Source organism: Psittacula echo, assembly GCF_963264785.1.
Source record: "Psittacula echo genome assembly, chromosome: 3".
NCBI classification, from domain to species: domain Eukaryota; kingdom Metazoa; phylum Chordata; class Aves; order Psittaciformes; family Psittacidae; genus Psittacula; species Psittacula echo.
Window position 1 is genome coordinate 84921787 of NC_137736.1, and position 17108 is coordinate 84938894.

General features: G+C 36.6%; 1 protein-coding gene across 4 annotated transcripts in view; it reads right to left on the reverse strand.

The window, feature by feature from the left end:
* Nucleotides 1-17108, reverse strand: part of PIBF1 (progesterone immunomodulatory binding factor 1) — a 121305-nt gene that overhangs the window by 11723 nt on the left and 92474 nt on the right. For all 4 annotated transcript variants that reach the window (XM_080614305.1, XM_080614302.1, XM_080614303.1 and 1 more), the window contains one exon: nucleotides 10438-10522. In XM_080614305.1, coding sequence (XP_080470431.1) covers nucleotides 10438-10522 — 85 coding nt within the window. The remainder of the gene's footprint in view (nucleotides 1-10437; nucleotides 10523-17108) is intronic.

The following is a 17108-nucleotide window of genomic DNA, read 5'->3' on the forward strand; positions in this document are numbered from 1 at the left end:
TGGCCCAGTCAGAGCAGCAAACAGCTTCTGTCTTTTTAGATACATAAAAATCTATTTCACTCTATTTCAGCTGTATCTTAAATATGCTCTTAACTGTTAAATTTTTCTAACTTCTTGAGAAGAATAAAAACAATTTGTCTGATAAATCAGAACATGTATGTCAAATTCTGGAAGGTTTTTTTTTTTTTTTACTGTTTGCATTGAAGATCAGAACTATATTTGCAATTATAACTAGGACTAAATCCCCCAATATTTTTTTAATCTTAGCCACTGTGACATTCATTTACTCAAATTTAAGTTTAATAAAAAGCACGATTTCTTGAGTAAATTCTACTTACAGGAAACAGATGCTAATAATGCTATTATGTCAAAACAGCATTACTCAGACAAATTATTATGTATAAGTTCCTGTATTTTCTGAGAAAGTAACATTTAAGTTTGACTCTCCATGGCTTTGGTATTTCTTACAGAGTATTTAAATTCACTTTTCACTTGGTAATATTCAAATGCTACCATAAATTGAACAAAAGTAAATTTTTTACACAGCTGGATAAGCAGCAGAGTGTGAGGGAAGTATTCATAGCCAATACAGGAAAAATGAACATAACAGAACACTGGTTAAATGTTCAGAAAATCTGAAGAATTCCAGACTGTCCAATAGCAAACAACTTCTTGTTTATATGTTTATTACTTTAACTGATACTGGCTGTCACAAAAACATATCATTTAAAATATACATGCCAGTTTCATCTCATAATCATAAATAAGTTGCATTTTGCCTATGAAATTTTCCATTTTTGAGAGCAAAAATGTGTTTATATTTGACTTATATTAAATGACATTACTAAACTCTGTGTTACTATCATGGTCTCTAAGATTTTTTAAAAAAAAAAAAAACACCAAAAAGCAAGCCCAAACCCCAAAAAACCTTGCGGAGTAGACATCACTATTTAGTACACAACTGTTTAATGTATATCACTGTGAATGGAAAGATAATTCTTTAAAGAATATATAAGAAAACCAGTAAGGCATTCTGAATAATACAGCTCCAAGAAAAGAATGAATGTACCAAGCTGTTAAGTCCTTCCTCTTTTTAAATTCATTACTATTTGGAATTCAAGTTTTATTAAAGCTTGACAGCAACAAAATAGATAACAAAAATGAGAAATACTCAAAAATACAAAAATGAGAAAATATGAAAATATGCTTAGAAGCATATTTTTCCTTGTAAAAAATGAGCCAGAAACTTCTCTACACTCATTTAGCATGTAAATGTCACTTTGTTTCTCCCAGCTTTAAGCTGAGAATAGCTCCAGGGCTTACTTGCGATGCAGAAATGTCCCTGTAATCTACTTAGAAAACATGCAGAACATTAATAGAAACTAGAATCTTGGAACATAAACGTAGCATAAGAAAAATGATAATTACTCTGTGGCTTAACATTTAAAAAGAGAGCTAAGCTTTGTACATCAGCATTTTTTTTTTTTTTTTAATATAAAACAAGTTGCAGCACATAGATGAGCAGGAAGTCATTCACTTTAGTAACACAAATAGTTTTGACTTTATCGTGTACAATCTTTTACACAGAAAAGAGGGAAAAGAGGCAGAGCTAGAGACTGTTTTAAGGCATGTGTTACCAATCACTTCTTTTCAGTTGTGTCTTCCCAACCCCTGCAGATACCCCTTCCTTCCCCTCTCTCCCAACAAAGCAGTGTTCTCCTTTTATCCACTAAGCTTCCATCCCTGATTAAACACGTACTGCCCTCCCCCTTATGACTCCAAAGCTTTTTATGAGCCTCTGAACTTCTCTCTACCTCTGTTTTTTGCAGACAGCAGCTGTTGCTACTCTCCAGGTTCCTAAATCCAACACATTGGCTTTCTGTCCTAGGTTACTTCTAGTCAATCTTCTTTGGCGTAACTTAATTACAGCTACTTTAAATACTTTAAATTATGTCATACTTTAAAGTATGACTAATAGTGAAACACTGAAAACTCATCTGGAATCCTCAAGGTCATTGCTGAGAAGGAATGAAACTCTAGGCATAGAGAATATGGCAGAGAGGGGCATTCACCAAGGGGAACACAAAAGAAAGGTAAACATGAGAATATAGGAATAACTGGTGCAAGCACAGATACTTCAGGGGACCTTGCTTCTCCTCCTCAGAAGAAAGGAAGGATAAACACATTTGTCTTTTCTTTCATTTTTGTAGGCCAGATAATGGGTAGCTGTTGAGAAGTACCAGGTATTTGTGTACCATACTGACATATGTGCAAGCACAGAGACTGTTATATTCTCAGACACTGGAAACATAAAAATTTTGGAACAAGGTCACAGAATTGCAAATGCTTCTGATAATTCACATGGCCATGTTTAAAGTCTAACATCCATCAAGATTTATATAATCCTCACGATCATTTATAGAAGCTTTCTGAAAAATTCTTATAGCCATTAACAAACTATGCATATCCTAATAGAACTAATTAGTAGCTGTTCCTCCTGCTCAGTTACATTGACTCTCTTTAATCTTATGTACACTTAGAAAATACATTTGGCAACCATTTCTCAAAAACAAAAAAAGAAGTCAGATTTCTACATTTGAAAGATGACGAAGTAACTATTTTCTGTTCTTAACATCACTTTTCTGTCTCATTTGTTCTGGTTTTTTCTCTGTTCTTACTTATTACCAAATAATGCTGCCTTATGTTTATCTCCTTTCCTTGCTCCCCATCAGTTCATCTGTTTTCTTGGACAAAATAAGCTACACTTCTAATCTCATTCACTTAAGAGCTTCAGCCTGTTGTGAATTTTCTTCTTTCTTCCCAGAAAATATAATATAAAAAATACAAAATATTAATGCTATAGTTAAAAAAAAAAATAAAATCTTTTTTAAGGAACTCAGTACATTGGAAAGTACCCTTTTTCAGGAGATATGAACAAATTAATGTAAATATAAATTCTCAGAATGATGAAAACATAATTTGTGAAACTACTTCCAAATTACAATCAGTGTGGTTCAGTTGATACACCGGAGGGAAGGGATGCCATCCAGAGGGACCTTGACACGCTTGTGAGGTGGGCTGATGCCAACCTTATGAAGTTTAACCATGCCAAGTGCAAGGTCCTACACCTGGGTCAGAGCAATCCCAGGCACAGCTACAGGTTGGGCAGAGAAGAGATTCAGAGCAGCCCTGCAGAGAAGGACTTGGGGGTGTTGGTCGATGAGAAAATGAACATGAGCCGGCTTCAGTGAGCGCTCACAGCCCAGAAAGCCAACCGTATCCTGGGCTGCATCAAGAAGAGCGTTACCAGCAGGTCGAAGGAGGTGATCCTGCCCCTCTACTCTGCTCTCCTGAGACCTCACTTGGAGTATTGTGTGCAGTTCTGGTGTCCTCAACATAAAAAGGACATGGAACTGTTGGAACAAGTCCAGGGGAGGGCCACGAGGATGATCAGGGGACTGGAGCACCTCCCGTATGAAGATAGGCTGAGAAAGTTGGGGCTGCTCAGCCTGGAGAAGAGAAGGCTGCGTGGAGACCTCATAGCAGCCTTCCAGTATCTGAAGAGGGCCTACAAGGATGCTGGGGATGGACTCTTCATCAGGGCCTGTAGTGACAGGACAAGGGGTAATGGGTTCAAACTTAAACAGGGGAAATTTAGATTGGATCTAAGGAAGAAATTCTTTATTGTGAGGGTGGTGAGGCACTGGAATGGGTTGCCCAGGGAAGTTGTGAATGCTCCATCCCTGGCAGAGTCCAAGGCCAGGTTGGATGAGGCCTTGGGTGGCATGGTTCAGTGTGAGGTGTACCTGTCCATGGCAGGGGGGTTGGAACTAGATGATCTTAAAGTCCTTTCCAACCCTAACTATTCTATGATTCTATAAGAAGATGACTTAGAGAAAAGAGTTAATTTGTTTCTAGTTAGGAAAAATAAAACACTAAGGAGATTTTCTTTTGGGGCATTTGAACTGAAACATGTGAGGAAAAAAGAATGGCTGCGGTTAAGATACTGCATTAGGACACATGAACTCTTAATCTCTACCACAAACTCTCGGGAGTTTTGGGCAAACCACCATTTCTTTCATTGTGGTTGTTGCTTCTGCAAAACAGGAGTAATGACACTTTCCTGCTTGAAGTTGTGAGGATAATATTTGTGAAGTATTTGGTTACTGTGGTGAAGGCCAGAGAAATATTCAGTTACTAAACAGGTTATTTTGACATATTGTCAAGAAACCATGAAAACCTGGAAGGGAGAAGAGATACGTGGTAGTAAAAGAAAAACATTACATTTGCTCATAAATTGTGAATTATACATCAGATTTGGAAAGCTTCTGACTTGCCAATTGGAAAATAAGTTCAACATAATAGCCACTTAGGCAATTAGCATTTTAATATTAACCTGCTAGACTGTTTTCTGCATGAACAGCTTAGTAAGAGGTTTTTATATTTTAATATGATTTAAAAAGAATAGGAGCTTGCAATGGCTAACCTAAATGAATTTTAACCTCATCTAGTTGAAGATTCGTATCAATTCAGGTACACATTTAGATAGATTTAGCACTTCAAGTGACACAACAGCTTACTGACATAAGCTAACTGGTTTTAAGTAAACAAATAACAATCAAACCCCATGTGTCTGTATCCATTTAACTGATTGATATCAAATAGGTTTATTCAAACTACTACTACATGTTTTCTACTTTGTCCCATAGCAGATAGACAGAGCCTGGTTTCTGGTTGCTAGCTTTACTTGAAGAGCTTTGGCACAGTAACATGTGAATATGTCAATAAGGCAGGTGACCAGTTCAGCAAGTTTACATTCTATCACTTGTATGCACAGCTGCTAATCTACCACAAGTGCACAGATGTGTAAAGGAGATAAAATATCAGCACATTTTCATATCATTTTAACCAGTATAATATTCACGTGCTGATAACTGATCATGTCTGCATAAACAATTGTGTTACAGGAAACTAATGAGTATCATAAACAACTTTAAGTTGCACTGTTTACATCATATTTTAGCCTTTTATTTCTTGCTACAATAGTTTCACAATAGTAGTTTTACTTTCATGGTTTAAAGATTACTGTAATCGCCAGGCTGCACTGCGCACAAGTGATTTCAAGCAGTTCAAAAAAAAGGTAGTGTAAATTAACTTGCTTATATTCATATAAACTGAAACTGATCTTGGCATTTAGAGGAATACCTATTTAAAGCCTTCTATTGATGTCTTCTTACACCACTGTCTCATTTTTGTTTCTTTTTAAGCCTCCTAAAATATTTCTATTTAAAGCATAAGAAGAATGTCCCCATTTGTTATACTTGCTGTTTCCCCCCCCGAACAATGGATTATCCACATTAAAAATATAAACAACAGTTTATTAATTTTCAAGATTTTAGAAGTCACTTTCTACACTCTGCACTTTGATTTGGAAAAGTTAAAATAAATAGATTTAATTGTGCATATTATTGGTTTTCTTTTTATGATACATCTGCATCTTAAACACCAAAGAAGTAGTACAATGCCATACATCAAAGCATAGCAAATTTACAACCTCTTAAATGTAACCTCAGAAAATGATTACTAAAACTTCTTGCCAAACATCTGAGTGCTGACAGGCTGCCCTTCCAGGTTTTCATCTGAAGTCTGCAAGCCAATGGATAAAGTCTAAAATTGCACTTCTTATGTTCCAAAATACTAACAACTGCATCAAGCATGAAAGGCAATGGAAGTGCCAAGATCACAGAGCCCACAGTAAATATTTCTTCTAGTGAAAGGCTGACTCTTGGAAGAGGAGAAAAATCCCCAAATGAGATAAAAGGAAACATGAATCAAGAATTTCAGCTAAAAAGATTTAGCAGATTCATCCCACTTAACTTTAGCACTTAGGAGAACTGCACTTTGGTGCCTTTAACTTACAGATTCCGATTATATGCACAAAAGGATAAAGTCTGGATGTAGATAAAAGATAGCACAGAAGTTTGGTGTGCTATATTCAACATTTCTGGACACAAAATGCCCTCTTTTTCACAGGTAATACTGACATATAAATATTTTTACTTGCTCTTTTCGTTCCTTTCCAAAGGTGATTCAAACTGCTAACCTAACCGACAGCAATTCACCTTTGTGATTTTCTGGTTTTTTTGGTTGGGTTAGGTTTCTGTCTAGTGATCTGAATGGTCCCAGTGCAGCATTAGAGATGTGCCAGAACTGGTGCAAGAGGAGGAGAGAGAGGAGCAAAGAGGTAAGGCAGTGTTAATAGGTATTGCATCAACTTGGGCACAATATATAGAGGAACATTATTCTTACTTGTGCTCCCCTGACTGCATAAAGACACAAGGGCAACAAGGGTCCACATATGGGGGAAAGTGCTGAAGTTAAGAGTGGGAAGAATCAAGACTACTGGTCTTCTCCTTTTTTTTTTGGTGTGGTTTGGTTACCCACAGTTAAAAGACAGAGGGTCAAAAATGCAAAGTTCAGCTGACTGAAAAGAGAACACAGACTCAAACAACAATTAAAAAAAAAATCTGGATTTGAAATATCCATTTTTTTTTTTAAAAAGAACACTGTTTACTAGAAGATTATTAACGGGAGCCCCCATTGTTCCTCCAAACAATGTTTTATGCTCTTCTAATGGAGCTGGAAAAACAATTAAAACCCCTATTGGTTATCTTGACAAAACAAAATTTCTTAGTCTGAAACCAGCTGAAAAATTTGGCTGTACTAGCTGTACTTGTTATCATGTGTTAAGGGCTTTACAAATGGCATCACAACACTGTGTACCCCAGTTCCTTCTGACAGCTCAAAGAGGGCAGCAGCACTATGAAGGCTTTAATACGAACCCCTAAGAACATAATCCCAGCATGATCCTGGATACTGATCATTCACAATAATGCCATGGAACTCCCTCTAAAATTGTGAAGTTTGCATTTATCCATATTATGATGAGAAATTTTGTTGTACCAGCCAATTCTCAATGACCTAACTGAAAAGCTATATTAAAAAGTTTCTCATATTCATTTACTAATTCAGAAAAAAAAAAAGGCAACAGCAGGCCAAGAAACAATTAGGAATTTGGGCCAAGAATATAGCCTAAGGAAGGAAAAAAAAGCTTCAATTTTTCTCCTTCATGAATGGACCCAGCCTTTTAAGGATGGGTATGGTCAGATGGCCAATTTTCACTGTAATTTCCCACAGCAAAATATAATAAACATCATCAAATTAGCTGTCTACATAATTTGAAATAATGAACTACTTCATTACATGAATAGCTAGTGTCATTTTTTCCTGTACTAAAAGAGCTTACGTAAGAGCCCTGTATAAATTCTTCCAAGATTCAGACTTTAAATATTAAACTTTTTTCTACCAAAATTAAAATATGTGGAAAAGGGAGTAAGATTAAGCATGAATGCAAGTTCTTTATTTAGAAAGTATATAAAATGCTATAATTACCTCCAAAGCAAGCATTATGAATCCAGCTGATATCACAAGGAGATAAAAATGAAAAAAACCTACCTCTCAAACTCTAATATTTCACTAAAAAGAGTTAATACAGTCTGAGACCACACAGGCTGGAATACCTTAAGTAAAAACTGTGTATTTATCGAAACATGTCACTTTAAGACAGCACTAACTTTGTTTTGGAATTTTGCTTGTACTTTTAACATACCTAAACTTGATTTTATGTTAACTATGGATATCTTGAATTTATCTATTCAAGAATTCCAATGTTTTTACTTGCAAACATGAGGGTAACAAGGTAATTCCTAAGAAGACATGACAGTTCAGTATGTGTAATGACTAAACAAGACTGATTGTAATCAATGATAGCATGTACAGAACACATAAACCCATAATTCATATTTCTCAAATTGCATAAATCTGTATTTAGAGACTGCATGTTACTTTTACTTAAAAGCACATACCTTGTGTAAATGGAGTTAAGCCTATGATTAGAAAATTTGGATGGGTTTTTTTTCTATTAGCAGGGATAGTTACTGGGAAATGGTGATGTTACCGCATATTTAACTTTTTCCTTAAGATGGCAAAAAAAAAAAATTAGTTGAAGACTACCTCACTGTAAACTAAGTTGTCCTATTGTGTACAAAGATTTCAATACATGAGGTAATTGCCCTTTCCAGAAATCCATACACTGTAAAACTATTGGAAGAGGTCTGCATTAAAAAGTAAAAGGCTGCATTAGGAAGAAACAGAAATGACAAATCTAAACCACACACACGCGCCACCTGTTTTCACACATTTTGATAAACCAACTTCAGCTAATTTTTGTGTTTCTTAGGGGTTTTTTGTGCATTGTACAGGCATTTCATAATTTTCTTCCCCCAAACACACAACTTTGAATATTTCTTTTTCAGTATTGATATCATTTTCTGCATAGTAGACTTTAAAAACTGTTATCACTGTTACACAGGTAAAACAATACGACTAATATGGCCTATGTTTAATAGATCTAAAAAGAATTTTGACAAAACAGTAGTAATTTTGGAAAAATTTGCTCAATTTCTTAACATCCAGGCTATGAGGAACATTCAAGATGTAGACTGTTTTAGACATCATTATTTGTTTTCTTTTATATAAAGCCTGCCTCACTCAGCTTTGCTTGAGTTATTTGCCAGAGTCTGAAAATTTTAAGTGGTCAAATGACACAACACGGGTATAGGCATTGGAAAGAAGAGCTATCGAATGATTACTTCTGATCCACCCACAGATGATCCTGCCAGGTCAATGACACCTGCAGGTTGGGGAAGCATGTTCAATTACTCTTTTCTGTATTTTAATTTCTATGCATGGAGCTTCACAAGCACTACTATTCAGAGAGTTAAATGCAAAAAACTATTCTAGAAGGAAACTGCATCAGACAAACATCCAGTGCAATTCAGCATACAAAGTAAACAACTGAAGAACTTTATTTCTTTTTTACTTTTAAGGTGATCATTTCACATTTGAGATCTGCACTAATACAACATAATTAATACAGTTTTACTTAAGGCTTGCTTAGACTCAGGTGTCAATGAAATTGTTTTGGCTTGGTTCTAGGAAAAAACGGGTTTGTAACTGGTCAGCAGAGACAAACTGGTTTGGACCATTATGTGAGTTTTGGTTTCCTCATCTAAGAAAAGAATTTGGGGGAATAGCAAGGAAAGGAGATGGAGAACAATTCTGAAGGTGGAGTGAAAGGACTTCAAGAGGTGCATGGACAGTCAGTTTTCTATGGAAATACTGGCATTCATATGAATGATAATGCAATCTCTGAAAGGATATTTTAGGGGAGTTGTAAAATATCCTTCTACAATTCTTCTCTCTTCTCACTCAGAAAACTGGAAGGACATATTCAGAGAACTATTGATATGACACTATGATGATCTTTCTGAATAGGTAACTGGCTATTTAGGCTCCATCACCACCAATATATAACTTGTGTTGTTTTTCCTCACATTCATAAATTTTGATTCATTAATGTTGTATCTTCTCTGCAAATCCTTGTCAAATCATTTAGCAGCTCTAGGAGACCATTTAAGAGCTTCTCATGGTCAACTTTTGGATTTGTATCTTCGGTATTCTACAGCTTCAGCAACTTTCCATATTACTATTCACCCTTTTTCAGATCATTTGCGTATGGGACTCCTTCAGTAAACTTTATTTATTTCTATCCTTTGTTTCAGACATTTAACCCGTAGAAAGGTTTTCTCTCATACTCTATGACATGTTAGTCTCTCAAGATTGCTTAGAGAGAAATCTTGACAAAGGCCTTTTAGGAATCCCCATATGGAGCATTTATGTCTAAATGGCAAGATTTTGCATACTTTCAGATTTGAGAGTGCATTCTGGCAGCATCTCGACTCCTTGCTTGGATGAAACACATGCAAGTACACGAAGAAGTACCCTGACTTTTGTCTGGGTGAAACCTATGTGACTACCACCCTGTTTCCTCTCCTGAAATCCTATTTTGGAGTTGAAAAGAAACTCAGATATGTGTACTGGAAATCAATTGTACAATGCTTTGTCCAGGTTTTTGAACTCAATAACTGGGGAGAAGGGAAAGACCTGGGCCATAACCGTGGCACATGCAGGCCTTGCAGGTTACATGTGTTATTAATTTCACTACCTTTACCTAAATACTCATTAAATACTTGCAAATGCTGAATACTTTGCAAGGCATATCTGTTGTATGCGTAAGAAAACAAAGAACAGTGAGACTAAGTCATCAAAAAGAATTCAGCAACTAAGAGTGTAACTCAGAGCACAACTGAGAACCTCCTGACTGCCTGACAGACATGATTACCTCTGTTTCTGAAAGCAACACAAACAAAACCCCAAGAAATCAAACCAAAGTAAACCAACTTTTTCCCATGCTTTAAGGCTGAGGAAATAAAAAAAAAGCCACTGATAGTAGTAATGCTAAACCAGGAAGATTACCTCACGGTGATTTAGAAGTCTCTCCAAATCTGTTGCCATTTGATTCTTGACACGCAGCAAGGCTGTCTTTTCTTTATTTAAAAGACTGGGAGAAAGAGGATAGGAAATGCAGTAATAGCAACAGATAATCTCTTTTAATCTTGTATTCTGGCTGAAACATGCATTTTCTAAAGCTAAATACTGGCAACGAGGAAAATCTGCTCAAGTAATTGTATCAAATGATCCTTCTTTATGTTCAAGCATTGGAATTTTTTATAAATAGGCCTGAATGTACTGACACATACAAAATCTTACTTTAGTCAAACAGAAATACTAATCAAAATCTTCATAAAATACGGGGGTGAGGGTAGTGTTGATTCTCTGAAGGGTAATTTAAATTATCAGAATCTTCTATCTTGCTTTCTTCTATGCAAAATAAGCTCATTGTAGAAATAAAGTAAGGCTCCATATATCTACACTTCTATATCAAAATGTGGGTTTCTTTGTCGCATGCATCACTAGTAGCGGCACACACTATTCTCTCAGTATCATGTATTTTTATACTACTGTATTGAGGATTTTGAAAATAACAACTACAAGGAAGAACAACATCCAGCTCTCCGTTTTAGCTGTGTAGTTTCTGCAGAATTTGTAAATTTTTTTTTACCATTTTTTTTGTTCTATATTCCTGGACAATGCATGGGGTCAAGTTTATCCTGTGAACTAAGTATGAAAACTGTTTTAGCATGAAGGCATGCTTTTATAGCACGTCAAGTTTAACTTTAATTGTTGTTTTCTCAGTTACAGAATACAAACATTTGACATGTTTAGCATATACATTCTGATTCCAGGCAGCAATTCTAATATAATTAAATGTATTTTTGTATTTAGCCCCCACATCGGTTTCTAACAATAAACTTCAGACTAATACATGCATAATGTCAGTATATAATCTAGTTTGTTAAAACAACCACAGAGATTTTCTTGGAAGACCATTGTTGTATATGCCATTATCATGATGTAAGTAAATAGGCTGTACAACTTGAATTATAATATAAATCAACAACTATGCAAAATACAATTCTGCATATGGAGTGCAAACAGGCAATACTGAATACAGGTCAGGACTTCAAAAGCAAATGTATTAAAATTTTATAAATGCAATAGAACAATTATATATGCTACAAACACAAATTATTTAATACTCCCAGTATTTAATCCAGAAATGATCAACAAAATAAATCAAACTTTTCTTTAACTGGCTGTTATCATATGTTTGCTTCAAATAGGCAACATCATCCTTTGCCCCAGAAATTTTCTGGCAGTTCCTTGCAAGCTTGGTATTTTAAATTACGACTGTTGGTTTCTTCTAGGCATTCATTAACTCTCAGAAAACTTGTATGTTTTGGCAAAATTGCTCAGTTGTCTGAGTTATTTAAAAGCAAAGTAGTAACATTCATGAAAAACTACAAAGATAGTTTAATATTTTCAAGAGTTCTTTTCTATGACATTTTTAATCATGATGAACTTGCAGTACTATATTTTTTTCCTGGGCTCATGTGTTGTAACTTACTGATATGTCATTTTTTCTTGGATTTCTGTACTTCCTAATAGCATAAACCAATCCTTTCAGAGACTCACAAACTTATTAGAGAAGCAATAATAAAAGTTCCTTTATGCCTTAAATAGTGTACTGAATAAGCATAAACATTAGTGTTCATGGCTAAACGAGAAGTTCACATTCAATGTTCAATTTCATCTACAGAACAGAACCTATTCTAGTTATACCTTCTGAAACAGTATGACATGACTGATCTATATTGAGCAGTTGCAATTTTCTTTGTTTATGGTCAAACATAGAAATCAGACTGATACATGATTCAGTAGCACTTGATGTGTCTTTTGCCATGCATATGAACACAGAATTACCAAAGAGTGTGCAGACTTCAGATTTAGTAGTTCTGCAACTGCAGAGAGAGGGAAATAAATACTTTTGAAAGAATACTGCAAAAGAGGCATACATACATTTAACAGAGTGAGCAACCTGTTATCAGACTCACAAAGTAAATTCACACCTATAATGAGCAAGTAAAGCAGAAATACCTTCAAAAGTTCACTTTGGGGAAGAAGACTGACCATTTCGGTCCCTCTTATGAAAATGTTCTTAACAGGCAGCTTGGGTATCTGCAATCCTACTTGATTCAGTCAAGGAGGTTCTAGCTTTAAACTACCCTACACTTCATCAAACAATAGTTTAACCTAATCCAGTTTTAACTGGCAGTGTAGCAAATCAGAGAGCAGCTTTACAGTTTGTTTCAGCTGCCCTAAGTGAAAACCGTTGCTGAAAAATCATCCTTCCATAATAACACATTGGTAACCTGCTCTTTATACTGGTACCTGAAAATTTGTTACCATGTAAGTAGGTCACTTCACTGGAAGCTGTAGTCTTTATTTTTCACATGGATCACCAAAACAACTTGATTTACCATGTACAGTGGAAAAACATAGCTGAAAGCAAGGATGAAACTGTTCCATTTAGTAACTGAGCGCCTTAACTGTCTTACTGTGATACTGAAACCACAGTATCTAAGTCTAGACAAACCAGATTCTCACACCAAGGGTTACAACTTTCATCTTAAAAGAAAAGATCTTCTTGACCATCTTTAACTAACCATATTTTAAAGTTTTCATGATACAGAGATGTATTAATGTACTAGAGTACTAATCATTAAAACAAATCTTCCAGTGACTTGCTCTGGGGTGAAACCATGTAAACACTTGTGAAAAATGGACTGTGTTGAAGTGATCCAATATCCTTGGACCTATTTAACCGCACAAACACCTGTTTACTACACTATGTAGACTAGGCTATGCTCCACAGTCCTGGTCACTGACTGCTCCATCCTCAATGTGGAGAAGGTGGCCTTTGTGATACATCATGTAAGCAAGACCTCCAAAGTCCAGGTTGGAGAATTAACTGAAGAGCAATGCAGCTCTGCTTTTTCTTGTGTGCCTTGATTTCCAGAAGAAACCAAATGTCTGGGAGGAGATTCAGTTTCATTCCGTCATGCTTTCAAAACCTAACCAGGTATGAATCAAGGTGCCAGGAATGCAGGACTTACCATGGCATACACTTGTCATATACATACACATTGTTGTTCATAGCAACCACTGCATTGTTTTGTTTTGTCAGGATCTAAAGCCAAGGTAGCTTGGTTATCATAAGAAAGACATTTTTAGGTGACCTGATTTTTTTTTTTTTTTTTTTTTTTTGAGAATGGAGACTAACATTTTCAAGTCTCAGACTTTTAAAACCTTTTGAATTTGGGCAATTAGCCCAAATCTCTGCTCTAAGTATACTAGCTACTATCCTGTTCACAAACTTCTATTATTAGGTATTCTGGATAATGTGCTTATGTTGGACACACTAAATAAACATGGGTTTACATATTACTGGGTTTTATTATTACTTCTATTCAGTTTGAAGAAATGTTTCCTTTTCAGTGATTGTGTACCCCAAATGCTGTAAGAAATAAGGCCTTTCTGTTGATTTCATGTTACAGCATGATAAAAGTGAAAAGAGAAGGCCAATCTTGAGGAGTTTCTTTTAACATTTTATGGTCGTATACAAGTGTTACCATAAAAAAATAAATTATTATTGCTTAATAATGTTAAATTGAGTGCCTGAGGTGGCTTAAAAATTCATCCATGTAGTGTCCACATTGCAAAGAAATTCCGTTTACAAACTGTAGAAAAAAAACCCCAACAACAAACAACTTTTAAAAAGTTGTAATACAGGTCAGAAAACATTAATTTGTAGAAAAAAATAAATATATTTCTACAAATTTTGTTTGGAGCATTTCTCAGATTAAACTGGAGTAGCATTGAAATAGACGCATATTTCACAGAATGGTAGTGTTCTCATAAGAGCTCACTGCCCATTCTGGGATGGGAAAATCTCATCTAACACTGTATGCTCAGCTTTGTAATGTTTAGATGGCAATTAGAGAACTCAAAATGTTTAAGTAAGGAACATTTCAGTACATAGCTTCTTAGTGAGCAAAATCGTTGTACTGCTTCTGGATTTGCCACACAGTTAGGCTTTTGAGGAGTGCTTTTGGGTAAGTGAAGCACTTCTAAAACCAGCCATCAGTACTGAGAAATTTGAGTAACTGCATTTAAAATAAATACTCTCTCTTTATGAATGAAGTCCTGTTTAATGTCCCCAGTTATTTATAAACCTAGATGTTTTTAGCAGAAAATTATGTACTAAAACTACAGTTACATCACTACACACATAAGAATAAAATTCAGAGATTTGTTTTCCTACAGCATGACACAGTTACAAAGCATTTCTTTTCAAAAGCAGTGTTAAATGTGATGTTTTCATTTCTGGTTAAAGAACTGTATGCTAGAGAGATTTCTTTATAGTAATAAGGAGTCATCCTCTTACATACCACCGCTCATATTAACCATGGCTATTTGCTTTTATTAACAAGAGTGCTATGTGGGCTAACATAAACAAGAGGTTACTTAACAGAATATTTTGAGATATGAAGACCACCTATAAATTCACCCTGCAGATGCCCTGTCAGTCAAGACCAGAGGCTTTGTTTCCAAAGCGTATCTGCAGGTGCATGGCTCAGTGCACAAGCACATGCAGTGTTCTGCTCCCAAGGCCACCTCAGTTCTCCCCATAGCCAAATGCCAGCACAGCCTGTGGCCTGGCTGGGAGAATTCTAAGAGGATGGAAAGGAGGGTGGTAGTGAACATACCTGTGGGTAACATCTGATAGAGCTTAGATTACCCCTAAATAACCTCTCTTTTTATCTTTGAGTGGCAATACACTTGTGCCTTCATACTTGAATCTAAGCAGTTATGTCACACACCTGTAATAACCAGGAGATGGGAATCTAAGTTGTTTTTGCAAATAACTAACAACCGTTACAATGACAGCTACTCAGCTAAGCATTTACAACAGTTCTTAGTGAAGGTATGGCTAAAGATCCACAGATGTGTGAAAAATGTCTAGAATTGACACACTTCTCAGCAAGCCACTGAAGTATCTCCAGCTCTGGTGAAATAACCTACTTCAAGGCCTTGATTCAGTCTTTTGACTATTCCTCTCCTTTCAAGGAGAGGTTGTCTAGGGTTTTGAGCAAACCTAATGTAGCAGATGTCTTTAGCCATGGCACGGCACTGGAATAGATGTCTTTACCCATGGCAGGGTGGTGGAACTATATGATCCTATCTTTAAAGGTCCTTTCCAATCCAAACCACTCTGATTATTCTATGATTCAGTTTGGCAGCTACTGACACAAGCAACTTTGAGTACTATTTGAATAGTCCTTCCAAGTGAAGAAGTCATTTTGATAGGGAGGGTCTGAATGATAGCTTTAGCTTCAGAGGTATGACGCTTAAGGATGAAGGCATGTAAAGCTGCTCAGTTAGTGAACTTTGAAAGCCATGATGGAAGGAATACAGGGACATTGTCCAGGAAGCTAGAGATCAGGTCAGGAAGGCTAAGGCCCAGTTAGAACTGAGTCTTGGCAGGAATGTCAAAGACAACAGGAAGGGCTTCTATAGGTATGTCGCAAACAAAAGGCAGACTAAGGATAATGTGGTCTCTCTCCAGAAGGTAATGGAAGAACTGGCTATACTGGATTTGGAGAAGGCTGATATTCTCAATGACTTCTTTGCCTCAGTCTTCACTGGCAAATGCTCCAACCACACCACCCAAGTCTTGGAAGGCAGACACAGGCATTGTGAGAATGAAGAAGACCTCAGGCCCACTGTAGGAGAGGATCAGGTTTGAGATCATCTTAGGAACCTGAATGTGCACAAGTCCACGGGACCTGATGGAATCCATCCGTGGATCCTGAAGGAGCTGGTGAATGAAGTTGCAAAGGCACTGGCCATCATATTTGAAAAATCAGGGCAGTCAGGTGAAGCTCCCGATGACTGGAAAACAGGAAATATAACCCCCATTTTCAAGAAGGGGAAAATGGATGACCCGGGGAATTACAGACCAGTCAGTCTCACCTCTGTGCCTGGCAAAATCTTGGAGCAGATTCTCCTGGAAGGCATGCTAAGGCACATGAAAAACAAGGAGGTGGTTGGTGACAGCCAGCATGGCTTCACTAAGGGGAAATCCTGCCTGACCAATTTGGTGGCCTTCTATGATGGGGCTACGAAACTGATGGACAGGGGTAGAGCAGTTGACGTCATCTACCTGGACTTGTGCAAAGCTTTTGATGCTGCTCTGCATGACATTCTTGTCTCTAAACAAGGTCTAGGTTCGATATAAGGAAGAAGTTCTTTACTGTGAGGGTGGTGAGGCACTGGAATGGGTTCCCCAGGGAAGTTGTGAATGCTCCATCCCTGGCAGTGTTCAAGGCCAGGTTGGACAGAGCCTTGGGCGACATGGTCTGGTGTGAGCCATCCCTGCCCATAGCAGGGGTATTGGAACTAGGATCTTAAGGTCCTTTCCAACCCAAATCATTTTATGATTCTATGAATCTACAGGACTTCTCAAAAGTATTACATCAAAATGATCTGCCTAAATCTGTCCCACTCCTTCTATGGAAATAACTGCTGTCAGAAATGACACTTTCATAGAATGATGCAGTGTGGGGAACCCTGAATACATCTGTTGCCCCTGAAAGGACCACATTATAAGTTGCTTTAGGCCA